Raw genomic sequence first — 27,309 nt, 5'->3', positions numbered from 1 at the left:
AAAGGAAAAAAACGTCTCAAGCTGGAATGTTTCGCAAAAGATAAAAGGAATAGAAAATGTGTTGATCTGTATCAGAAGAGAAAAGGAAAAAAAAGGAAAGGAACTGTCGCATTATGGAAATAGAATAAGGATTTGTTGCTGACGTGCTGCTGTTTTATGCAGTGCGTTTCAGAGAGCATGGATTATTTTGTGAATATATATGTATATGTATATATATATATATATATATATATATATAATTTTTTTTTTTTTCTGGATATTTTTTTGGCTGGAGATTATAGTTATAGGTAACTATTAACAGGAAAATTGGTGCAAGTCCAGATTAGTACTTGTGGCGATAAACAAAAATAAACAAAAACCATCGTGTACCTACCTGTCACGGAATGTCGTCAGTGTTTTTTCTCATTTTGCTGCTAGTGCACTTATTGATCCACGCTATTTTTTAAATAATATTTTCAAGTTAAATAAATTTCTACGATATCTGTTTTATCAAACTGTTGGGTGAAAGTACAGAATAGGTACACAACACTCTCTCGTGTTAAGAATGCTTTTCTGAATAACGTTTTTATTTCAGCACGGATCAATAAGTGCATGAGTACCTTTTATTTTCTTTTAATAAAAAAAAGAAAATACTCAACGAGAACATGACGTTTTAAAAATTATTTTTTATTCAAAAATAAAAACTAAAATTTCAATTGATCAAAACATTTTTCCCCAAGCTTATTGGGATTTTTTTTAATGACCATATTTTTCATGAACATGCTCTAAAAATGTTTCAAAATTATCTAATATTTTTTCACTTTTCATGTTATAAGCCTCTCTATACATGGTCTCATTGACATGAGACCATTTCGTTTCTCCTACTGATCCCAATATGTATTTTAGTGTTTATTGCCACAAGTGTTAATCTGGACTTGCACCAATTTTCCTGTGAATAATTACCTATAACTATAATCTCCTAGCAAAAAAAAAAAAAAATATCCAGCAAAAAAAACAACATATAATAACAAAATAATTCACGCTCCCTGAAACACGCTGCGTACAACATCGGAGCCAATGCGTTTCGCTATGGAGGTCTCACTCATGTACGTCCACCGGATTTGTATTATTCGGATTATTTGAATCATTGTGCTTACCTTGAGTATTATTTTCTCGACCCTTCAGCCGAGGTAACCTTCAATTTTCTTCAAGTGTACCATATCCAACATGGGAAATCTCTACAAAATTTTGAACAAGACCTTTATTTAATTCACAGGGTAGCATACTCTCCTTCCATCAGTCATCACTGGGTAGAAGTCCTAAGTAATTTGAAATTGGATTCTTATCACCCGAACTGAGAATGAAGCCATCAACCTTTAGAAGAGAGTCACAACCGAATTTTGCCTAACACTTTATTCATTACACCATGAAATTCTATAGTTCAACGAAATATACTTGAAGAAGGTCAGAGATTACAATGTGAAAATATACGATACCTCCATCCAGTCTTGAAAGACAAAGGATACCTTCTGTAGGGGCAGCTGCGCATGTAATTGTGTGGCAAGGGTTGTGCAATCTCCAACCACAACTCTCTTGAATCGGCACTGCTTGAGTCCAGTGGCAAGAAGAAGACCAGGGCGACTGGAAACAATGCAGAGATAAGCGGAGAGCACATACAGCACCTGGAATTCCCAAATGGTCACCCATCTGATACTGGCCAGGCTCATCATTGCTTAACTTCAGTGATCTGCCGAGAGCCGGTGTGTCAAACGTGATTATGCCATATATTGTTAAAATAATGCTCAAGGTAAGAACAGTGGTGCAAGTAATCTAAATGATTCAAACTATCAGGATCCATGGAAATTCCACGAAACGAGAAATATATTGAATCCACAAATGTTTTCATAAAGCTGATATCTTTTTAGATAGCACTAAAAATTAGTTTTTGGGACAGAAAAAAAAAACACTAATGCACAGCAAATAGGAGTTTATTAACATTTCTATGAAAATAGTGTCCATTGTATTTTAAATATGGAACTGATCCAATTTATATAAATTAATGAGTACTAATAAATGCTCTGGCCTTTTTTAATTTTGCAGATGTGTCTTTTATTTTTATTTGGGGGGGGGGGCTCCAATAAAAGGAGGGCGGACCTGTAAATTCAACCTTGCCCGTTCATCCATTCATCTGTCCACACTTTTCTCAATAACTATGCTTTGGAATTTTTTAAAATTTTGCTCAAACATTAAACATTATATGAGTAAAAAAAAAAGTAACAGAACGAATTTTCCGTGAAAACTCCAGTTGCCCCTATAGGAGTGCCTTTCGGGTTAAAATGTGTAAAATTGACACTTAAAAAAAAATTGATGCCTTGGATTTTTATAAAACTTTCTGAAAAGTTGTAACTAACTGATTTTTATATAATTTTGTTTGTCTATACTTTGCGATAACTCTTGGGTGTGCCCCAGGGGCTTTTTAGGGCTAATAAAAACACTCCATTTTTGGGACTATTTTACCATATTTGTCCAAAATTTTCTGTGTATGTATATTTAGCAGTTTTGCATGGTGCTGAACTCAAATATGTTAAGGCCTTGTGGACTTTTGAGGCTAAATGGGGAGGGGGCAAGTGCTGAACTTAATAATTGTTTTTATGCCTTGTTCACTGTGCACTCACGCATGCTTTACTCGACAGCAGGGTGAGTCTGAGGTGATTGTCTAATTTTATATTTGCTTTCTTGTTTCCTTTCAACACTTGAAATGGTTTCGTTTAAGAATAGGAGGCATGTTTTACTGGCTTCGTTTTATGTGATGGGATGGAAGTACACATTTATTTATATACAAATAAATACAACGGAACAATCGTCCGCCATTCCCCCTGGGAAGAAATTCTGTTCTTAAACATTTGAAGTTCATAGGAGTATGCAGATGGACGGAAATAAATTCTCATTGGCATTTATTATAGAGTGGGAAGTTATTCAGTCCCACTCGGACAACTGGTAAAATGAGATAATTTTTCACTTATGATCGAAAAATCCAAATCATTGACAGAAATAACCTATATTTTTGATTGAAGAATATTAAAGGTGTTGTCTTTTTCTGCCTAAGTTTTTAAAAATTGCAATAATTTTTTAAAATTAAAACACAGCGCCAGGTAAATACAGCTATTTTTTCTTCTCTCTCTCTCTTTAAATATTTTCATATCGTTGCCTTCTCAAAGAGGCTTGTCATGAAAAAAATGCGACAGGTGTCTCACTAATTTAATCCGGCAGTATTCAACAGTAACATTGGCATAATGTTGCCACCTTTTTGTTTTATTTAATTTTATAATCAAATTCAAATCCAATTTATTGGCAAAAAATAGTGCAACAAGCCATGTAAAGAGACAACTGGAAACTATTTCCATCCCCACACAATCTGAGGCCACTTTAAACATGGACATGGTAGTCATCGCCACGACATTCTTTGGAAGATTATTTATTTTAGAGAGCAGAAAAAATTAACTGTCTTTCTGTTGATAACCCGAAAGTGACAGTGGTTCATCTTTTGCGAATACCTGTACATACCGTAACTGGGCACAAAAAACTCCTCAAAAAGTAAATTGCCGATTGCTGATGTAGACCAGCATCAAGTCAAGGATTTATATGGATGGCATAGTCAAATTGTCAGCCTTTCTTTCGTTGTACATTTTAAATCTTACAAAAAGCATAATTAAACCTTCTTTTGTACGTACGTTATCACCTTTCACTCCTGTTTTGACAAACCAGATTTCGAAAAAGGATTTAATATTTATTTGATATAGCTGGTTTCTAAAATTTAAGATTTTACCAATTTAAAATCCCCCCCTTCTCTCTCGCTCTCTTTCTCTCGCTTTCCTTTTCCTTCCTCTCGCTTTCCTTTTCCTTCCTCTCTCTCTTTTTCTTTCCCCTTTATCTCTCTCTCTTTCTTTCCCCTTTATCTCTCTCTTTTTCTTTCCCCTTTATCTCTCTCTTTTTCTTTCCCCTTTATCTCTCTCTTTTTCTTTCCCCTTTATCTCTCTCTTTTTCTTTCCCCTTTATCTCTCTTTCTCTTTCTAGCAGAGTTCGTTTCCTAGAACTGCCCATCTGTGGAACACAGTGCAGGTGTGCTGCTTCCAAGCTCACTACAGCAGTCATTTTCAAGTTCAGTGTAAACAAATTCTTGTTGAATTAATAATATAAATCAAATTTTTTTCAATCATCATCATTACGAATCATGGTGTTGTCTAACCGTCCATATGATACAAACATACCCCCCCTCCTTTTTTTTTTTCGAGCAGCGTTGGTGACACTTAAGTAACAGAAAACAAAAGAATAAAATGGATTGTTTCAAAATCGAATAATACTTCATGAATAGAATTATGTCGTCATCGACATTTGTTTGATTTATTCAAAGGATATTTTGCTGACAATTATTTTTTACAGTAAGAAAGAGGCTTTTTTTTTTTTTTTTCAAACATTAAAATTGTTAGAATAAATAAATTAAACTTCTTTATTTACAACGTCTGTTTAATTTATGTATGTAAAGGTGGAATCAAACCCAAGACGCTCAGTTACACGACCAGAGTGGTCTTGGCATCACACCTCCATAGAAGTAGACTCACCCGCTTGCATGAGAGGTGAGAGCAAGCTACTTAAACAAGACATTCCCGGCAACGAGTGTGCTTTCAAATATACGTCATCTTGCCAACACTTTACATGGCGTCGCCGATATAGGAAACCTGCTACAAACATTGGAATAGGGACGAACAAACACAGCAGATATTACTGCAATTGAGCTACAGCAAGAGAACATTACCCTGCAAAGAGACGGAGGACAGTCCAGCAAGCCACTTACAAGGAGACCCCACAGACCTACCATAGAACCGAACTCAAGTGATGGTGACTGGGCGATATTCATTGACTCCTGGAATAGATATAAGATGTGTGGGTTGACGGAGCCAACAGTGTTAAGACATGAGCTGAAATCCGCCGGTTCGCCAGAAGTAAACAGGCTGTTGTTCGACATGGTAGGTACAGAAATACTGAACTCCGTCACGGAAGAACAGCTGTTATGACACATAAAGCTCGTAGCCGTCAGAAGCCTACACAAAGAAGTGTACCGGCAAGAATTCCATTCCGTAAGGCAGAAGGAAGGGGAATCGGTTATGGACTTCGTGGCATGACTTCGATCAGCCGCAAAATTCTGCGACTTTTCAGTAACTTGTCCAAACGGGATAGGATGCGGTCGGAAAGTCAGCTACTCCAACAATATGGTAATAGGACAAATGATGGCAGGGCTGGCAAACCTGGAGCATCAAAGCAAAGTGCTGTTGGAGGCTGGGATGCTTACGACACTGGAAGAAAAATTTAAAACTTGTCAGCCTAGAGATAACGGACAAGTCTATCCCCCATCTCCACAGTAGTGTATACCCTACTACAATGAGCATACAGAGGTTGGGCTGCAGGCAGCGGCCTCAGGAGAACCAGACTGAACCCTATAAATGGTGTGGGAAGAGCTCACGCCCTGACGGCTCAAAAGGATGAGGGGGATGCCCAGCAGCAAAGATGACTTGTCACAATTGCAGCTTGACCGGACATTTTAAAAGAGTCTACCAAAAACCGAAACAGAAGTCCAGCAACAGATCTACAGTGGGAGTGGTTGGAGCAGAATCCAAAACTTTCACTACCCAACCTGACAAAACCAAAGGCCATGCCGCACATTATTTGGAACAAAAATAAGTTCCGAAGAGGTACTCCTGATCCAGCACTAACCCTGACGGTAGAGATAGCTCTGATTCCAGAGGCCCATGTGGAATTCGGGCACATCTTCATAGGGCCAGCTGGCCTCCATACTCAACGCATTGATGCAATCGCAGACACTGGGGTACAGACATGCTCTAGCGGACCAGAAATTCCAAAAATTTTGAAGTATCTAGACAAATATCTAGTACCGACCAGTCACTGAATTCGGGAAATCACAGAAAACCTACTAAGCATAAAAGGCGTGATATTTGCTAAAATTAGAGAAGGATCACGGGAAACACGTCGGATTATATATGTATCAAAAAATACATCAGATTTCTGCCTGAATCAGCCCTGTCTGGTACCAATGAACTTTCCAGACCCAACTTCCCAGCAGAACGTGACAACTAGCGACGGCGGAAATGCACCATGTGGGTGCCAACAAAGAACTAATGCCCCACCTAAGCCGGACAATGTCCCTTTTGCCCCTACGGAAGAAAACAGATCCCGATTGGAACAATGCATAAAGAAGCATTTTGAGTCCAGTGCATTCAATGTATGCTCACATCAACGGCTGCAGGCAATGAAAGGAAAACCCATGGACATCATGTTCATCCTGGGGGCCAAACCCTCATCTGTCTACACCCCAATGCCGGTATCACACCATTGGAAGAAAAGAGTTAAGGAGGATCTCGACTGAGATGTAGCATTGGCTATCATAGAACCTATACCAGTGGGTACACCTACAACATGATGCTCCAAAATAGTGGTTGCACCGAAAAAGGATTGGTCACCGAGGCGTACAGTAGACCTACAAAACCTCAATGCCGCTACCCTACGAGAAACAGATCATACACTGTGTCCTTTCAACCAGGCATCGCTGGTGCCTGCGAAAACTAGAAAAACCGTCTTGGATGCATGGAATGGATATCATAGCCTAACCCTCTCCCCATCGGCAAGAGATACAACTACCTTCATCATGGAATGGGGTAGATACCATTATCTTCGGGCACCACAAGGATTCCAAGCATCAGGAGACACATATATATGCAGGTTCGACAATATCACTGTAGATATACCCAGGAAAACAAGATGTATAGATGACACAATACTATGGGACGACTCTATTGAAACATCATTTTGGCATATAAATAACTGCAGCAAAAATGGTATCGTATTCAACCCCCAGAAATTTCACTTCGCAGAAAAAGAGGTGGAATTTGCCGGGTTCTTGATAATGAAGACGGGATAAAACCCACGAAAAAAATGACTGTAGCAATATGAAATTTTCCGAAACCAAAAAATATAACTGACATAAGATCCTCGTTTGGAATGGTAAACCAGGTAGCCTACGCTTTTTCTCAGGCCGAAGTAATAGCCTCATTCCGGGAGCTGCTGAAGACAAGAAATTGAAAGTTCTACTAGGAGAGCACACTCGATCGAATCTTCGATGAGTCAAAAAGAAGGCTCGCAGAACAGATTGAGAACGTTGTAAGAACCTTTGAAGTGAACAGACCAACTTATTTGTCGACGGACTTCAATAGGATAGGCTTGGGATATTTTCTTTTCCAGAAGCAACTGTGCAACCAAAGCCGGATCGAAGTGTGGTGAGGACCACTGGAGATTGATCCTGGCCGGCTCCCGATTTACTAATGACGCAGAGTCCCGATGCACACAAGTTGAAGGAGAGGCATTGGCATTAGTCTACGGACTGGAAGCATGCTGCAGGTTCGCTTTGGGATGCCCATAGCTGTTAGTCATCGTAGACCATAAGCCTTTGGTGAAGATCTTCTCGGACAAAGCCCTGGAGGACATAAAGAACCCAAGACTGTTCAACTTCAAAGAACAGTCTTTGATGTACAAATTTCAAATAAAGCATCTCCCTGGCAAACTCCATGCGGCACCAGACTGTACATCGAGATGCCCAGTAACGTTAAGCCAGGAGGAAGCAAACGAAAAGGACATCACATAAACCATGGATAGTGCCATAAGAGCGTCATTTAACTCCACTTATAAGCAGGACCCCAAATTAAGGGCAATAACACGGGACAGGCTTGTGGCAGCAGCTGCTACTGACGAGGAATGTTGTACCCTCGCCGAATTCATATAAAATGGTTTCCCAAAATCTCGGCACGAATAGCCGGAGACAATTTGCCGGTTTTGGCATATGAAAGAAGAGTTATATTGCTCGGAAGGGGTGACGATAATGGAAAATAAAATCCTCATACCCAGAAAACTACATGCGGAGGTACTGGAATCGCTCCATTCAGCGCATCAGGGCATCAATGGAATGTTGGCAAACACCAGACAATGGCTGTTTTTGCCAGGACTGGATGCGAGCATTCATCAGACTCAGGCCAGTGCAAAGTATGCAACGTAATAGCTCTGTCACAACCTAGGGAACTCCTAATGTCACCATCGAACCCCCGAGTTCCCATTTCAGAAGACGGTGATGGACTTTTTTCGATTTAAAAGGGAAGAACTACCTAGTATATGCAGATAGATACACCGGGCGGGTAGAAGTCACTCTGATGTCGTCTGGGAATGCCAAGGCCACATGTGATGCCCTAAGAAACTGGTTCTGCACGTATGGCATCCTGGAGGAACTGTCGACCGATAGTGGACCACCGTTTGACTCCAGTGAATATAACTGGTTCCTAGATAATTGGGGCATAAGGAAACGAACATTATCGGCATATTACCCTCAAAGCAATAGGAGAGCAAAATTGGCCATTAAAATAGCTAAAAGGATCCTTATTGATAGCACAGACAGTTGCGGTCGCCTATGCCAGGTCCCTACTGACTCGGTACAAGACCTACATATGTCTCCAGCGATGATGCTCTATGGTCGCGGGATAAAGGACCATCTCCCAGTGCTCAAGGACCAATATCGAATCCATAAACGCTGGAGAGAAATCAGTCGTTATAGGGAAACAGTTACAGAATGAAAGGGAATACAATCTAAAATGTCACCCACTTCAGGAACTGAAAATCGGGGAAATGGTGCAGGTTCAAAACCAAGTTGGTCTACACCCGCCCCGATGGGCAACGATGGGAAGGGTGGTGGAAACACTGGGTAACTGGCAGTATAATGTACGCATTGATGGGAGTAACCGGGTAACCCGTCGCAATCGCAAATTCCTCCAGAGAATAAACCCCGTGGTAGATACCCCTTGTTACTCGATACCTGAGGAGCCACCAGAAATATTGGATACCATAGACAGCTTAACAGAGCCCGAAGTACCGGGACAATGGTCTCCCATGTGTACAGGTCAACACCAGCCTGAAACATTCGACACTCTGCCAGAACCGATGGAGGTGGATGACACAGCTTCCCCTGAGATGATGGAGGTTGAGAAAGACTAACTAGTGCGTCGTAGCAGAAGGGTGACGTGACCACCCAGGAAACTATCCCCACAGACATGGGGCATGTCGCACGACTACTCCAGACCCTCAAAACATTGGACCACAACGCGAATATCTTTTGACTCTGGAAGTGGGAGGGCGTGTAGAGGTGGAATCGAATCCAAGACGCCCAGTTACAAGACTGGAGTGGTCTTGGCACCGCACCCCCATAGAAGTAGACTCACCCGCTTGCATGAGAGGCGAGAGCAGGCTACTTAAACAAGAAATTCCCAGCAACGAGTGTGTTTTCAAATATACGTCGTCTTGCCGACACTTTACAATGTAATACACACATATATATTTTTATGGTAAGAAGAAATCAAGCCGTAAGTAAATACGCATAGATTTCCACAAGATAAAAATAAAACTACACAAAATGAAAATAATTAAAAATAGTATTATTATTATTATTATTATTATAAACCGTTTGGAAATTGGGTATTCGTGCGTTTCACATATATACTAGCAAGCCGCCCGGCATTGCCTGGTCGTAAAATATGCTTAAGTATGATATTTTGATCAATGCAGATTTTGTATTTATTATTATATTGGATCCAATATATAGCAATGGTCTAAAAAGTTTTTTAAAAAAATAAAGAAATAACTCGTGTGCCACCACCGAGAATCGAAACCAAAACATTTAGCTTATGATTTACTTTTTCCTTTGACGTAAATGCCTGAGCTATGAAGACATGTTTGCTGCAAGATAAAAATAAAACCTGAACTAATAGCTATTACGTTACACATGCTTATTCGTTATGCAATCACCTGACAATGGGCATTTTGTTTTTTTGTTTTTTTTTACTTTTCACACTTTCACACCGATTTTCCCCGGTTAAAGCCCAAATATAAAATTTTGCATGGGTTCGAATACCCTATATATTAAGTTTCTTGTTTGTAGCCCAAAACCTGATAGGAGTTTTTTAGGCAAAAGTTTTTAAACAAATAGATATACGCATACATACATATACATAGAAAGAGGTTTGTGTTTACAATAACCTTTTTATGTAAATATTACGCAAGTATAAATCATGTAGAATATCTGCATTAATATAATTACACGTAATAGTTAACTAAAGATGATCATCCCATAAGAAAACCGAAAAAACTAATAGGGGATTAATTAAAGTGAATGTTTAAAAGAATATGCAAATTAGCTAGATCTTTTGCTAGTGAATTCAATTCCATGACCCATATATAACAAAGCTGTATTTTCTTTTTAAATAAATAGAAAAGAAAGGGGTTTTAATATGAATATCAATACACAAAAAAATATAGGAGTGTATATATATATATATATATATATATATATATAGAATATATGTATAGAATACCAGTTATATATATATATATATATATATATAACTTGTATTCTATACGTGGCACATTCTGAGATTAGGGTCTGGAATACGTGGGGATCAGATCTTTTTGTTTGAATAGGTTATGGTCCTGCCCGATCCTAGGAGGGCAATTTTCCAGGCATTACCCCCCCCCTCAAGAAGGAAATTAGTTAATTGTCGGTTGCCTCAGGCGCCCATACAAAGGAATGTCGACATATGGCAATGTTCTTAATCGTCCTAGATTTTGCATATTTGGAGGAAGCCTGAGGTACCCCTACCGACGAATGCCGACGTGTCCATTCTTAACTCAGAATGCATCCTCCGGGGAAGCATGATCCCCTACCTCTCCCACGTTTAACTCGCTCCATATCTAACCTTGGTGCAGTGGGAAGTCGGTAAATAGCCGCAACTTGTGTGCTAGATAGACTCTGATTATATTCCATATCTTTAGTCTCCCGCTTATCGTAAGCATTTATTTGTGTGTATAAAAGATAGATATTCCCCAAACTTAACCTCTGTACCGACTAAGTACAGTGTTTTTCGTTTTAGTATTGGTATTATTATATTGTTTAAGGACTAGCGTACCCAACCGGCCTGTATTCAACCCTCATTCCACACCTCGACCCTACATACCCCCATAACTTACACTACTATCACTGACATGTTGTTGCAGGGCTGCTTTAAGTCAACTTGACATAGACGAATGACACACATTCCAATTTTTCTTTTCTTCTTTTTTCTTTCTTTTTTTTTTTTTTTCCTTTTTCTCCTTTTTCTTGCTTAATATCCTACTAGGGTGACTTGCGTGATCTACCAGGTAAAAAAAAAAAAAGAAGAAAAAAAAAGCCCCTTGTAAGTATTTTTTTTTTTTAATAAAACTAATTTTATTTATCTTGTTATTTTTTCAAAGTTTTACGACTTTTCAGAGTAAGATATGGCATAAGGCCGGAAAAATGAAGATAGCCAGCTCTCTCAAAGGGCACTGGTCAGGCCCGTTAGGGACAATAAATAACTATAAACGGGCGTCGGTATTCCTCAAGCGATCAGCAGTAGCCCCCTCTTATAGAGAGGAGGTAATGCTTGGGTCCTTGACAGAGAAGGGCGTGGTGTTCTAAGGCAGTTGACGGGTTAGTCAAATTGATTGGCAAGGATTTATCCTTGGCTGGTAAACGCTCATTCTTATAGTTAAAAAACATTAAAACAGGTCAATACTTAGATGGGTGACCAATTGGGAATTTAAGTGCTATTACTGTAGACCCGTCTGTGAAATTATTTTTCTAACACTCCTGAGAATGACATGAATCCATTTCTCCTTTCTCTCTCCCCTTCTCCTTTTCTCTCTCCCCCTTTCTTTCTCTTTCTTGATAAAATAGTAAAACGTTTTAAAACTTATTTATGTATGCTTATTTGTAGTGTTCAAATAAAATTAATCACATCTCTTGTCTCATTGTGCGTCCCTATTTATTTGCCTCCCTCCGAGGGCAGACACGATGTCTATTGTTAATATGATGAAAATTTAACTCCCCACAGAGGCATTCTGGATTGGGACGATGATAAAAATTGCCTCAATTTGGAAGGATTTCTTTTTCATTGACCAGAGGACATAACACATACTACATTTTGAATTGTTTAGTTGTAGAAAAATAATTAAAAAATTATATTTAAAATAAATTCGATAGAAAACTATTAAAACTGTCAGAAAAATGTGTCGTTGATCATCTTTAGTTTAAAATGCTAAAAATGTCTATTCTACTCTTAACTGCAATCATTTTAGTCACCACAATACCACATTTACACTAGAGGCTATTCTACTTAAGATAAGCCAAAATTTGTTGGAAATTTATTTCTTTTTTCCCCATAAATATATTTATATAAAAAGATTTCATTAGTATAAGCAGGGAGTGGAAACAGAAAAAAAAAATGTTTACAAATGCATAAAAGACACTTTTAACCCAGTTTGAATAAGAATATTTTGTCAAATATGTTGGTGACAATTAAATAAGCGAGGTTGGAGACATAAGACTGTTCAAAATGTAAAAAAAATCATGATACCTATAATTTACATGCTTTTATGATAATAATTTTATAATTCGCCCAAGAAATATGTACATGCTAGCTATCCCAACCCTACATTGCTTGGGATTCATTACATTCAAATTTATTTGTGATTATATTCTATAACCACGCCTTTTTTTCTTATGTTCAGTGTCCGATAAAATAGCAAATAAAGAAAACTAACTCTTCATAAAAGAATGAGTTATTCTCATTACTTGATATTTCTTTTCCGTTTTTTAAGAATTTCTTCGGTTAATTTAATTTGCCAGGCAACGCCGGGCACACGTTGGCTGTTTGTATATATTTCTGTTCTATAATCACGTCTTTTCTTTTTTTTTAGGTTCAGTATCTAAGTTACAAAAGCAAATAAAGACTACTCTTACTAAAAGAATAAGACTTATTACCATATCGCTGATATTTCACTTCATGCATTTAAAATGCCTCCAAATTAGCAAGCAGCCAAACCAGGTTCTTTTTAAAAATAAATTGTAGTAACATGTTAATTTGACAATAACACGGTACAACAATAACGAACCAAAAATTGGTTAGTTAGAATCAAATTTGTATTTGTCAGAATGGATGACATTTAGGTCCAACATAAAGTTCATATATATATATATACATATATAATCAACTCAAGATTGTAGGAATACTCGTTTACCTACCCAACAATAGTTGCCACTCATTAATAACTATTGCTTCTAATATTAAAGATGTTTAGATTGTCACTGTAAGCTTTGGCATTGGACTTGTTCTCCAATAAATGCCCGGATGTATGCAATTTTAAATCATGGATATTGCTAGAGTCATATTGAGAAATTCTTACCTCTTACACTTTCAAAGCAGATATAACTTCATTAAACATTCCAAAGTCACAAAGGTATTCATTTAATTGGCATTCATATTGTTTTATTGCTGTGTCTTACACGTGTTTCATTAAATAGCATCTGTATACCAAACAAATGATCAGAAACTCGTGTAAGTCTATGATGATTTGTTTGGTATAATTCTTTCAAATATAAATTGACAATTATTTTATACTTACAGACATTAGAGTTTCATGCTTATACAATCATCAGCGTACGAAGTGATAATTACTGTTGGTCGGGGTATTCAAACCCAGTCACAAAGTCATCCTTGACTCCATAGGTTAGCATTCTACCTCAAAGCCACCAGCAATTAACACAAGAATTGAGTGGAAACTAAGGGTCTATATATGCTAATTAGCAGGCATATACGATCAGCAATCGGAGAGTATTCAATGACTGGAAGTTGCATTTGTGCTAAAGTTGAGCCTTTTTCTTAATTCCCTAAAGAGAAGTCAAATTTATTTTTTTAAAAGGGGTTTATAACTATGATATTTTTTCAAATAAATATTATTTTTATACACACAGACACTAGTGTTTCATGTTTATGCATGCAAACATGGTGCAGCGTACCCAAGTGGTGCGTAACCTGACTAGAAACACTCTTAATACAATCTGAACAGACAAGGGTGAATTCTTATCAAATTTCACACTTTTACATTTAAGTCATTCGTGAACAGACACAGATAGTGTTGCTGATAGTGACACAAGTATGAGAAAATGGCTAAGCAAAAGTTTGTGCTTGAAGAAGACTAAAGTCGGTTAACAAAGAGATAATAACAAAACAACCATGCCTACATATCATGGGTTCAAATGCTAAACTGCAAACGTGATTAGCATGTTTAGACTTTATTTCTCGCCTGCACTTGACTATGGGATTACTTGCAGTATCATTATCTATTAGATTAATTGAACTGAGTAAACATCTTGATATACTTATATGATGCATCCTCCCTATAACATCATGAGTGCCTAAATAGTTGATATGCCTCTGATTACTCAAAAAATTAAAACGGGAGTATCTAAAGAGTACCCAATCAAGTAGTATCATTTAAAAATAAACTGGAATACCTGTCCCTGAACAGAACAGTTTTGCAACACTCTAATGTTTCTTTACAAAGATTAAAATCAAGCTATAATACTAAATCATATTTAGAATTCTTATTCAAACTTTGATCAAACTCTTTATTACATCATTTTGATTCTAGAAAATCTCTCGAGCTTAAGAAGTCTAAAGAAAACAATTGAAACACAAGGAATCTTGCTTAATTCGAGTCTAATAACTATAGAATAAACTCTATACAAATCTTAAATATTTGAACTTTCAAATGGGATGCTTTGCCCATATTGTAACCCCTTAAAAATCCTTTAAAATATTCCAAAGGTACTTAAATTTGTGGAATAATTATTAGGGCTATGACAAGAGCATATTCTTTTTATTATTTTGACTCTCGAGTACATGTCAGTTAATATCTTGTATGTTTTTAAATAGTGATGTGGTTCTCGATTGATTAACTGTCTTACTGTGTTTGATATATACTCAAGAGTCCAAACAATAAGAATATTCTATTGTCATAGCACTAATAATTATTAATTGATATCTAAAACCGACTGTTAAAATGTCATTAAAAGAATTTGAAGGTATCTGAATTTCCATAAAAGTGTTTCCAGCCCATTTTTACCTCCTTTGCATGAAACTAAATATAACCCACTTTACTAATCTTTATTCTTAGCAGCTGTTTAGAGTCATGATCATCGGTTAGTTTAGTAGTAAATCCGGTACATAGCAACGTAAACACATAACTGTATATTGATAGACAATGAACAGGTTTACTTAAAAGAAAAGGGACACATTCTAAGCTATGTTGATTTGAAAAAACTGTACTATGGTTTTTGTTTTATTTTCCCCCGTTTAGCTAAGAGTAGAAAAATATGTAGTGATAGTTGGCCAGACAGACATTTGCATTGGTCACCTGATGGGGCTGTGATTGCATCTGCAGTCAGATTGTAGCAATATGGTAGACTAATTCTTTGACTCTCTCAGATTGTCTAGATGGTGGCTTTTGTAAACAGCTGGAGTCTTGCGGTGCAGATGGTGTTGTAGTTATCCTGCTCTATTTTTTTTCTTTCTTTTTCATTGCAGTCATCTTTTATGTTTCAATAACCATTGTAAAAATGATCAAGAACAGCACCCGACCATTTTGGGTTTCACAATTCTTTTATCGTTTTTTTTTTTTTTTAATATATATATAATTATACATGCATAGTACCCTATGGATATTCCCTCAACCCATCCCCTATAAAGGGGGGACCAGTTGTCCAAAATCTGGCTGCTCTCTTTCGCAGTTCAGAAACAAAAGAAAGATTTTATCAGCTTATGTGCTATGTGTCACTGGATACTTCCTCTCTGTGATTAAACATTCTGAACATGTTGCTTTAATTCCAATCTTTAACTTCTAATGGAATTTTCTGCTGTTTTACTTCATTCAAGCTCATGTGGAAATTTCTGTTTATAAAATTATGTTAACACATGCACACGCAATATTATTACATGATGGAAGATAATTAATTACAAGAGTGGTTTTAAGGACACGGCGGCCATCTTAAATACCATAACAAGATTGAAACTTTGATTGTCTGATGTTATTCTATATTTTATCGGAGAATATTCTTTATAAGAGAGAATTTGAATAACTACTAAACACTTTCATCAAATGTCTAAGCTCTCTCAACACAGATTTTGTCAGGACAATCTGACATAAACACTGACTAAATATTTTAAAAAATACATACTGAATCACAGCCAAAATAAGATTCCCACGGTCTGGATATACTACACTGGTTTATACAAGGAATGGCCTCTCTTTAAGTGATGTTGCCTATAGTAACAGCACTCGGCTGAATACTCCACCAGACTAGATAAATTGTTGTCTTGCAATCCAATAAAACCAGGAAACCATAAGATATATTATAACGCAGTTAACTGATCAATTAGTGAGAGAAAAATGAATGTTCTCAACCTCTTTACTAACTCAATATTTGAGAGGTAAAAGAGAATTTAATGAAACGTACGAACACTTATGTATCTCATAAAAAGATCACACGTTCGCCCCCAAGAATGGGCTCTTTGATTTCTGAGAACTTCGAATGGAGTAAAATGAAGTAAAAATATAAAATTATTTAAAAAAACAAAAAAAAAACAACAAAAAAAAAAAACGTTCCGCTGTGTCACCTATTGAGCTGTGATTAGATCGGTTGAATGATGAGGAAGTTTGCAAAGCCAGTTAAGTTTTTTTTTTAAGGAGTCTTTCTATTTGATATATCTTCCCGCTCTCTCAACCGTGGGTTAAATAGTATTAATACCGGCATGGATATTCCCTACTGTTTATAATGGACTATTCCAATCTTTTGTTAGTTTCATTACCTTTGACCTTTAATAAACAGAGGAGACGCATACAAAGAGATAGTGGGAGTGGTAGAAACTGTATAAATATCACTGGGTGAGAGAGGATGAGAGCAATAGGCAGAAACTCAATAATATACTGGTGATTCAGTGAATAAATTGCAAATGTAAACTGATTAGAGCAAATATAAAATAAACTTGTTTTTTCAAATATAACTCCATCCTAAAGCAAAGGAATATTTTAACATGTATTTTATGTAATTAAAATACATACAGCATTACTAATTTTGGTGATATACTCTGTTGTTGGCTTTTCCAGTTATTTCTTTTACAGTTTTATCACCTTTGATTGTTAGTAAACACACAGAAAGGGTAACTGAAGCGAGAGTGATAGACTGTTTAAAATAAAATCTGAGATGGGGGGGGGGATTAAACAACATAGTGAGAAAGGGGTGAGATTAATATACAGAAACTTATTCTAAAATGGAAGATTTGATGAGCAAATTAGAATAATTAAAATTGATTCTTTTGTTTTCTTTTTTTCTCCTTTCAAAACCTAATTTAATCCTAAAACCAAGAAATATGTTAGCCTGTATTTTGTATGAGTACTTTATAAAAATGTCTTAGGGAAACAAACGTTGATTAATTAGGCTTTGGTATAATAAAAGTCTGAAAACTAAAAGAAAACGAACTTGTTGAATTTTATTTCTAGGTTTGACTTATATTTTTTATTTTTTTTATGGCCCTTCAACTGATACAGTAATTTTTTTTTAATGTATGACAAACTATGGATTTAATAGGGATTATATATATATATATATATATATATATATATATATATATATATATATATATATATATATATATATATATATATATCGCTCAATAAATCCAAAAAGGAGCTCAATGATTGTCATTCAATTTTATTGATTGAGGAGGAAGGGTTATAAACTCTGTCTATTTCTGTGACACCTGGTGTCAGTTTTATGAGGTCATAGACAATTTTTAAATATATGGCAAAACAAATTATGGGCTGGCTGATTATATCCTACACACATAAAACGGAAGGGCCACTTGGAGGAAGACCTCATTCCACATACTTCTCAATAAAAAGCATATTTTGAGCAACGCATAAATCGATAAATGAATACTTAATCTGGGAATATATTTATACTAATACATTTTTTTTAATCATATAATTTAATAGCAAAGGAGTTGAGGACATGCGTTGCATGGAGAGATATGATATTGAAATCATACAATGGATGTGTAATGAGTTTTAAAGACGGGCCTAGTGCTGATGACTTCAGAGGAAGATTAAATCTGGAGAGTGTAGGAAAATGTGTGCAAATCGGGAGATGCACAGAAACAAATGTAGAGCAGTTGAGATAGCAGGCCCAGTTCACAGAGAAAAGCCAAGGAAAACCTGGGTGAAAGTGATAAAAGCAGACCTGAGAGATAAAGACCTTGGCAAAGATAGGTTAGTTTAGAAGTGAATTTCTTAAATTAGTCCAATGCATACTATCATGTATAACGAATGTTAAATCAAATACGATAATGATAAGCAAGACTTGTATCTTCATTAGTTTAGAAGTTTTACTCCAGATATATATCATTGCTCTCATGCACACATCTGTCCGGTTTACATTTTATTATATAATATATCTTTAAAGTAGTGTCAATTATTTTTTTTAATTAATTTTTTGTACCTCCCTTTAAGATATTTTTTCGGTCTTCTGGTGTGCTTTATAAAATTCGGGAATCTATACAGAATTGCAAACTGAATTATGAATTTTTGAACACAACTGTTAGGCGTAAGGGTGGGTAATGTAGGCTGTATTTAATTTAATTTAGTTTTAGACAAAGGAAGTAAAAAATTAAGTGTAAGCCATCTGTAAAAATTCATATAATCATAATTCATATCAATTAATAAATTTTTCCAAGATGCTAGTTTAGAGAATTTAAAAGTTTTTCGGTGGGGGGGGGGCATTAACCACAACCTTCAATTTTAAAATTCAAATATTTCAGATATGCATTATATTTGATCCATATTAATTAGACATCAATTAAGCAATATTTCCTACATTTCTTTAAAAGCCTTAAATTTTAGACATTTTATACAAGCAAAAATCATGTAATGGATTTTAATCAAAATTAGAATAAGGATTCTAGATATAAGGTTTAGAAGCATTGCATATATTGATTTTAATCTTTCTAAGGGAACACAAAATGGTGCAAAAATTTCAGGGAATTAATTTTTCGCCTCTTGTGGAACAGAGGTTCGTCTTATTTGCTTATTAAATGCAACAAAAAATGTTAATATAATTTTTTTTTTTTTTACATTTCTTTTCCTCATTGGAAGAGTTAACAATATTTTAAATAAAAATTTGAGGGCGACCTGAAATTTCTATGTTTATTAACTATGACCCAGATGTAATGAAGAACGCCACGCTTTCCCCTGAATTGCTCAACTTAACCTTGATCGTCACCTCATGATGCTGCTTGTTTAACAAGGGGGTACAGGGACGATGGTTAAGTAGATAACACAAAGTGAAAACCTAAGCGTCTCAAATTCGAATCTAGTCGTTATCATAACTCTACTTTTTTTTAATAATGCATAAAGGCCACTTGAGGATAAGGGTTAATGAATGCCAGGTGGCCGGTGATAAATTGGGTAGAAATTTATTAAAGGAATGGCTCAACAAGAACGTTTTTATATTGAACTTGAAAAGGATATGTTATAATCGGCTGGAAAACAGTCCCATGATATTGTTGCATAGACGAGTAGTTCTAGGGAAGAAAGTTTACCCATTGAATGTTCATTTAGTTTTAGACACAGATAGTGTAAGGAAAATTGCTGATAGTGGCTGTAGATAAACGAGTGTTTATTGTTAATGCTTTGCATTGCAGATTGAAGTTCACTCGAACACCTGCTATGAAAATAATGATAGAGCAGAGATAGTCACAACATCTCTTCTGTGAGAAAAAGGTGGTAGGAAGGAGAAAAGGACATCTGCCACTAGATTTTGAAGCCAGTTTTGTACCCTGTCGAGGCAGGAAAGGATACTCTAAGCAGTTCTTCCCCAGATGTGGCAACGGCACTCCATCTTAGGATGTATTTGGCTCTTCATTCATGGATATTAAAATCTTCATGCAATTCAAGACTTCAATGCTTTTTTTCCTGGAAGTCAAACTTTCCACATGACCATACTAACACAACCGATATATCCTCAGGGTAGCATCTATACTGAGTGAATGCAAAGGTTTTAGCATATCTTCTGGACTAATTTGTCTGATCCTGGATTAGTCGTTGTACTGGTGTCAGGTGAGTGACCAAGCACTCTCTATATTATTGCACAACCCTAACCCTGACACAACTGCTATGTAACTGACTCTGAATGTAGATAGTGACGGCCTTACATGTTAATAGAGGTAGCAGCTCACAAAATTTAGCCCACGCTGCTTTTTATCTTTGTGGTTATACCGAGTTTACATCCATAACATGCACTCTGCATATCTTCCTAGGTATCAGAAAAAAAAATCTACCCGGCCCCCATATGTTGTCATCTAATATCGTGTTTTTGTGAAAACAACTATCAAACAATGTATTACATCTATGCACTGAAATATGCGGCTCTTCCTGTACAATGCCAACAACAGAATTAAGTTGTACCATGCTGATTTATATGAATTCACTTTAAAGAAGTATCGAGCACTTTTTATTGGTTTTTAATCTTTGGTATGGTTCAACTGAGAATCGAACCCCGGTCTCCTGGTCCATTAGCAAAGGCTGACCATTACATCAAATTGGCCGGCCGCTAGAATAAGCAAACAATAGGAATGAAATCTTTTCAGAATTCATCTTATTTTGAAAGCTGTTTTTTGTTCTTGTTTTAAATGAATCTTTATAATAATAGTTGATTAGATTTATGGAAACCCTCAACTTGGTTCTTTTAGTGTTTTGTATTCGTCATTTTGAGTCTGTTTGCACCCGCACACTCATATTAGTTGGATTGTTCTGCTTTGAAAGACTCTTGAATCATCTGACCCTGTGCTTACAGAAAACAATACAGAAAATATGTATTCGACTTACAACCCTTCATTGTTTGCATTTCGTTCAAACCAACGCAATTTTGGGCTCCTTTGTTTCTTGTGCATAACATTACAAAAGCAGATTACCAAGGAGTCAAGGAGAAACAATGAACCTAGATAGAAATCTGCATTCCATTGTGCAGCACCATCGCTAGAGTCTCGAGAGAGCCTATATGGACCCTTACATATAATACAACACCCCCTCCCATACACTGTGAGATTACATTTTGTATACAAACCAAGTCTTTTACAAAAGACTGTTAGATATTCTCGACCGAAACTTGGTGGACAAGTCGGCCATAGAACGAAGTTTATTTGTATCTAATGTAGTTGGATTGCAGAAAGGATTACGACTTATTAACGATTCCATGACTTTCTTAATGTGGCTACAAGCTGAAAGTACTTAGAGAGCAAAAGAGACGACAGTCAGAGAATTCTTGGTTGGCATTCCAAGAAATTTTTGCTTGTGTGATGATAAAAACTTTTACAACACTTTTCGATTATTTATAACAAAATATGTTTGTAAGACATAAGTAAGGTATGTGTATATCTTTATGTATTTCTATGTATAAGATGCATTTTTACATTAATTAACCGATCATTATTAATTTAAAAAAGAACAGCTAGTAAGCGTAAGGGTTCATAATATGACCTATATTTAATTTAATTCAGTTGTGTGCAAAGGAAGTAAAAAGGACAGTGAAGCCATATATGAAAATCCAACTATTTTTTATTATTTTTAAATTTCTGAGTATTTTCAACTCCTAAGAAGAGCTATTAGACTTCAGTTAATATTACATTTTAGTTTCTTTGTTGTACATTAAAATATTTTTAAGGGTAGAGGGGATAATATGGACTCAACCCTCTTTTCTTTGAAAATTCAAATAATTCCGCTTTGTATTTAGTTTGATTCATCATGATCAGATATCAATAAAACAAGATTCCCTGAATTGCAGTTTCTTAAGCTAAAGCTTAAATTTTAAACATTATCTTGAATTAAAATCATGTAATGGATTTTTGATAAAATTTGGAATAACGATTCTGAAGTTTAGCATTCATCTTGATTTTAATTTTCATATGGAGACATAACAGTGGTGTAAAACTTCTGTTAAGAATAAATTTTACCTACCCTGGGACGGGTATTCTTCGTGTATGTGTGTAATATATATTGCACTACATTGTAACATACATAATTTTACAGCATAAAGATTGTTGTTTTAATGGACATTTCTTTCTTTGTATATTTCCAAATTTCATTAATTAGCTTATTGCAGTTTTTTCTCGATTTCTAAAATAGATTTTCCAAGTGGAATTTTTTTTTTTTTTTTTTTTTTTTGAACACATTAATTCAAAATTTCTCATTTGTCTTTGATGGCCCATTGTTTTTTTATTATTGGAATAATTGATTTTAAACTAAAGTCATTTTGTTTTGAATTTTGTGTTGTAGTCGTTTTATAAACTAATTATAGCAACAAACATTCCGATTGCAACTGTTTCGTTTTGTTTTTCTTTTTGAATATTTGTCTTCAAGATGGTAAACCCAAGTGACCCTTAAACCAGGAATCTTCCATCACTCCTTCACACAGGCAGATCCTGGCTTAGAACATTGGTCGATAATTCCTAGGCCACAGGTTACATTTTATCTACGGATAGTTTTCTTTTTTCCCAGAAAACTCAACATCTGAACTCTGGCTATAGAATTAATATTAGCTAGTAATTGTTTCTACATTTTCCTGTGATAAAATAAATAAATGGTTTAAATAAAATAAAACTAAATTTATTTTTTTCTTAAACCTTTAAAGAAATACAGCTTTTAGAACGGAGCAGTCCGAATCTGAGAAAATTTATCTGCATTATATTTAATACGATGGCATTTAACCGAGATTCTGCATAGTCAATTGTTCTCCCCTTCTCTCTCCAAAAGGCTGCCGATCCATGGCTTAGAATATACCCTAATATCTGCAGCATTAAGCAAATAAGATGAAAACCTTTTTTCAAACACACATAAGACAATTACACTTTTCTCTATTTCACATTTTTCTTTCTCTCTTCTATTTCTCTTTATTCATGTAGCATCACGTTTCCATTCTGCATAGGTCAGACGTTTCTTAACATTTTTGCAAGCTCATTCTCCAGTCTTCACAGATCAACAGTCTCCAAACTGGACTCTGTACAATATTGTCCAACCACTTGCTTTCTAATCTTCCTCGGCCAGGCAATCTTCATGCCATTCAAGACTTCAATGCCTTTTTTCCAGGAAGTCAAACTTTCCACATGACCATACTAGCACAACCGATATATCCTCAGGGTAGCATCTATGCTGAGTAAATGCAAAGCTTTTAACATATCTTCTAGACTAATGTGTCTAATCGTGGATTAGTCGTGCTGGCGTTAGGTGAGTGACCTAGCACTCTCTATATTGTAACACAACGCCCCTGACACAACTGTTATGCAACTGACCCTGGATGTCGAGTGTAACAGCTCTAAATATTAACAGAGGTAGCAGTTCACAAAATTTAGCCCACACTGCCTTTTATCTTTGTTGTTATACCGAGTTTACATCCATAACATGCACTCTGCATATCTTCCTAGGTATCAGAAAAAAAAATCTACCCGGCCCCCATGTGTTGTCATCTAATATCATCTCTTTGTGAAAACGACTATCAAACAATTTATTACATCTATGCACTGAAATATTAAATACTAGTATTTTTATCTTCTTTGCAGCATTATGGTAAAGGTCCATATTTTGGGATCATTGGGAAGATTGGCGTCAATTCTAGTTTTCATTACTTTCAAGTCCACTTTGATTCTGGATCAGCATAACCTCTTAGGGTGCTACTTACGAGCTCAATAGAATCAATCTTGGATATGGCATGACACTGCATCTGATGTTATATATAAATTTAGATTTTTGATCAAAACCATTGCCAGTATTTATTCTTTGATTTCAATTGGAAATTCATGATCTCTTCATCATTTAAGACTGAAAATAAGTCTTTACTTTCTTTATTTTTATATAGAAGCAAAGACATTTATTATTTTCTTATTTTCCTATCTTTTTTATTTATTTTTTATGGAAATCACTTCAGACAAGATATGAAACCACTTGAGCTAAAATTAAAAAAAAAATACCACTTCAAGATCAAAAACTAGCCACTGTTAAGTTTTAGATGGATAGATTCTGTCCCTAAAAACCCAATTTATCTTCCTTTGTCATAAATATCGGTCATGAAATGCGAGTTCTTAAGGATAAAAATAAGAGAAACCAGAGTTATAAAACTAGCAAATGTAAACCCAGGGTTCATTTCCTACTCTCCATGAAATGTAATTTCCATACCTGTTTTTGGTGCATGCAAACATACGTACCTAAATTTGATGCTTATGCTGAAAAAGAGCAATTAAAGATGATTGGTTTTCTCAATCCCAAAATTTAAGCATATTTTAGCATGTATTTTGTGTTTAAATACATATGAAAAAAGCTTTAGGCAAACAAACGTCGATGAACTCAGATTTAATATTACAGGGTGACCAAAAAAAAAACAAAAGCTAAATGGAGGCCATCTAGAACATATGTTGTAGAACAGAGGAAAAAAGGCCAAAGACCCAAGTGTTTTGATGTGATGTTTTGAATATAATAAACTAGTTATGACTAAAGTTTCATTTCATTCGGACAAAACACAAAGAAACGGTGCCTAATTAGTTGGGGCCCGTTTTTTTGGGTCACCCTGTATAATATGTTATAAACAATAGGAAATGGTTATTCAGAATGAAATATGTAGAAAGGAACATATCGATGAGAAAAATCGGTAAAACTGACGTTACTTTATTATATAGAAAAATGTTGAAACAAAAACCATCGATAAATATCTAAAGATATTAAGAACTTGAAGTAAAAATCGTTATCAAAATGACTGGCTTCAATATTAAATAACACTAAAAAGTTTGATATGCCGTAAAAAAAAACAAATAAACATGATTATGCATTGTGTATGCAAAGTGTGCAGAATGGATACATGTAGAATGTTTTCACATAATGTATACATACAACACACACATGGTTATTGTATAATTATGTATATAATATGTGTGCCTAACGTACTTCTCTCTCTCTCTCTCTCTCTCTCTCTCTTTTCATCTTTCACTCTGTCTTTTTCCTTTTCTTCTTTTCATGGCTATTGTATGTTCACAATATTTTCTCTAAAACGAGTTAAAAAAGCAAGAACTCGCCATTGAAATACTTCGGGGTTTTTTTTTTTCTTATTTGATTAAAAATTATTTAGATTTGAAAACCAGTTCACTTGGTTCAATGGTGACTCACTTGTTTCTTCCAGTCGTTCTTTAACAAAACAAAAAACTAACATCAATCCATTTCTTTTTATCACATCAATTTACAAGCCTCCATTTTTTTATGCTTCAAATATTTTTTGCTGAATATTAATAATTTATTTGGATTAGTATTCCAATGGTTATTTTTCACAGCGATTTTGCCAATGTAACCTCCGATTTTCTTTAGGGGCATCTTACTAACCTGGGAACCTATAAAGGGTTCAGTTTAAAATTTCGTGTGGGTTCCCAAATTTGACATAAAGAATAAACCTGAAAAGATGCACCTGAAGAAAATCGGAGGTAACATCGGCTGAAACGTTGAGAAAATAACAAAAGAAATGCGAATAGTAGTCCCGATAATCCAATTAATACATACATTCTTTGATGGTTTATAATTTTTACTGAATATTTTAACCAATGTGCACATGCATATATACACACACGTATTTATAATCCTTTTTGCAGTCTTATAATCTTATAGGATTCTAGGGAATTCATCTGGTCTGGTTAAGTATCCAGCTGAATACTCTTACTATGGACAATGTCACTTGGAGAAGGTGCACCATGCCTTTATATAGATCAGTGTATAGACATAGCAAGGAGATTTTATTTGGGATCTAAATACTCTATTATTTTGACTATTTGATCAGGGTTTACTTGCAGGATCAAATATTCTCATGTCAGGTTTCCCTGGCAAACTCCTGTACTGAGAGATCTTAGACACTCTGAGACCATGTCTAGTAAGCATTCTGTGTGTGTTTTTTGTTTACACTTATCCATTTCAGGTGCCTCGTGGACGCTTTAGTGTATAATCTATATATCTATAAAAGTGAAATTGTTTGTGTTTGTGTGTTTGTGTGTGTGTGTGTGTGTGTGTGTGTGTGTGTGTGTGTGTGTGTGTGTGTGTACATTTCCCTACCGAGCTATTCTGTCAATTTTCAGTCTACATTTGATATAAGGAGTATTGAAATTTGGGAAAATCTTTTTAATCAGTTTTCAGCTAGAAATTTGGCTGTCAAGGGGTCAAAGTTCAACGATTTTACCTTTGAAATCTCTACCAAACTCCTCCGCCAATTTTGAGTCTAAACACTTGAAATTTTAGATGTAAATTACTTGGACATGGATCAACATTTTTAATTTGATTTGAGCCCAAAATAATAAATGTTAAGGGGTCAAAATTGGGGTCAAAGTTTTAAAAAAATTGATTTCTGCGGTCTCTACCAAATTACTCAGCCAGTTTTTGGTCTAAACATTTCAAATTTTACATAAAGTGTATTCAGACACAGGGCAAGATTTTTAATCTGTTTTTGGCCGAAAATTTGGCTACCAAGGGGTCGACCTTCAGAAGATTTGATTTTTGCATTCTCTAGCAAATTATTCAGCCAATTTTGGGTCTAAACATTTGAAATTTTACATAAAGTATATTCAGATATCCAGCAAGCTTTTTCGTCAGTTTTGGGAGCGAAAATTTGGCTGCTAAGAGGTCAAAGTTGAAAGAATTGACCTTTGCAGACTCTACCAAACTCCTCTGCCAATTATGGGTCTAAATACTTGAAATTTTAGATGTAGGTTACCTGGACATGAGTCAAACTTTTTAATACATATATATATGCACATAAACTTATGAACAGTGCATAGGGGCCGAGCAAAGCCGGGCTGAACTAGTATGGAAATAAAAACATGTGTGTTTCTATGATCAAGCATTTTTACTGATTTTTTTTTTCTGCTGACGTGAGATGCACACTATATGATGAATGTAGTGAATGCAGGAGATTAATTTACAAGCATAGTTTTCCAACTAAATACTTGGGACTAAACCTTTTTTCCCCATATATTTTTAAAGGTTGAAAAACTTCAAAGACAATATATATTGCACAATATTGTTTCAATGTATAATTTTACAGTATAAAAATTTTCTTTTCGTGTAATGAGGTTATATGCAGCGAATAGGAGCATTGCTTAGCAATTCTCAGCGGCGATCTTGTTAAGAGTTCAAGGTCGACTCCTTGCTACAATGCGATGAGAATAACATAACCTTAAAAAATAATCAAGATGAAGATAGTAGCCTGAAAAATCCAAAGTTTAATCATTTCTAATGTAT

General features: G+C 35.4%; 2 protein-coding genes and 1 pseudogene across 7 annotated transcripts in view; 2 read left to right on the top strand and 1 right to left on the bottom strand.

Annotated features, from left to right (window-relative positions):
* Positions 1–27,309, top strand: part of LOC145279864 (uncharacterized) — a 333,260-nt gene that overhangs the window by 245,667 nt on the left and 60,284 nt on the right. The gene's annotated exons all lie outside the window — the stretch shown is intronic.
* LOC145280448 (5S ribosomal RNA) lies at positions 1,650–1,767 on the bottom strand (annotated as a pseudogene).
* On the top strand, positions 8,250–8,666 carry LOC145280309 (uncharacterized). Its single transcript, XM_080132079.1, has one exon. It carries the CDS (start codon positions 8,250–8,252, stop codon positions 8,664–8,666), a length of 417 nt encoding a protein of 138 aa, XP_079988205.1.

This window comes from Euprymna scolopes, chromosome 7 (genome assembly GCF_053919585.1).
Source record: "Euprymna scolopes isolate OS-2025 chromosome 7, ASM5391958v1, whole genome shotgun sequence".
NCBI lineage: Eukaryota > Metazoa > Mollusca > Cephalopoda > Sepiida > Sepiolidae > Euprymna > Euprymna scolopes.
Note: the sequence above shows the minus strand (reverse complement) of the source record. Positions and strands in the feature narration are given on the sequence as shown.

What these genes read in the sequence shown, in the direction of transcription:
- LOC145280309 (XM_080132079.1), top strand. Translation starts at nt 8,250, where the DNA reads ATGTCGTCTGGGAATGCCAAGGCCACATGTGATGCCCTAAGAAACTGG.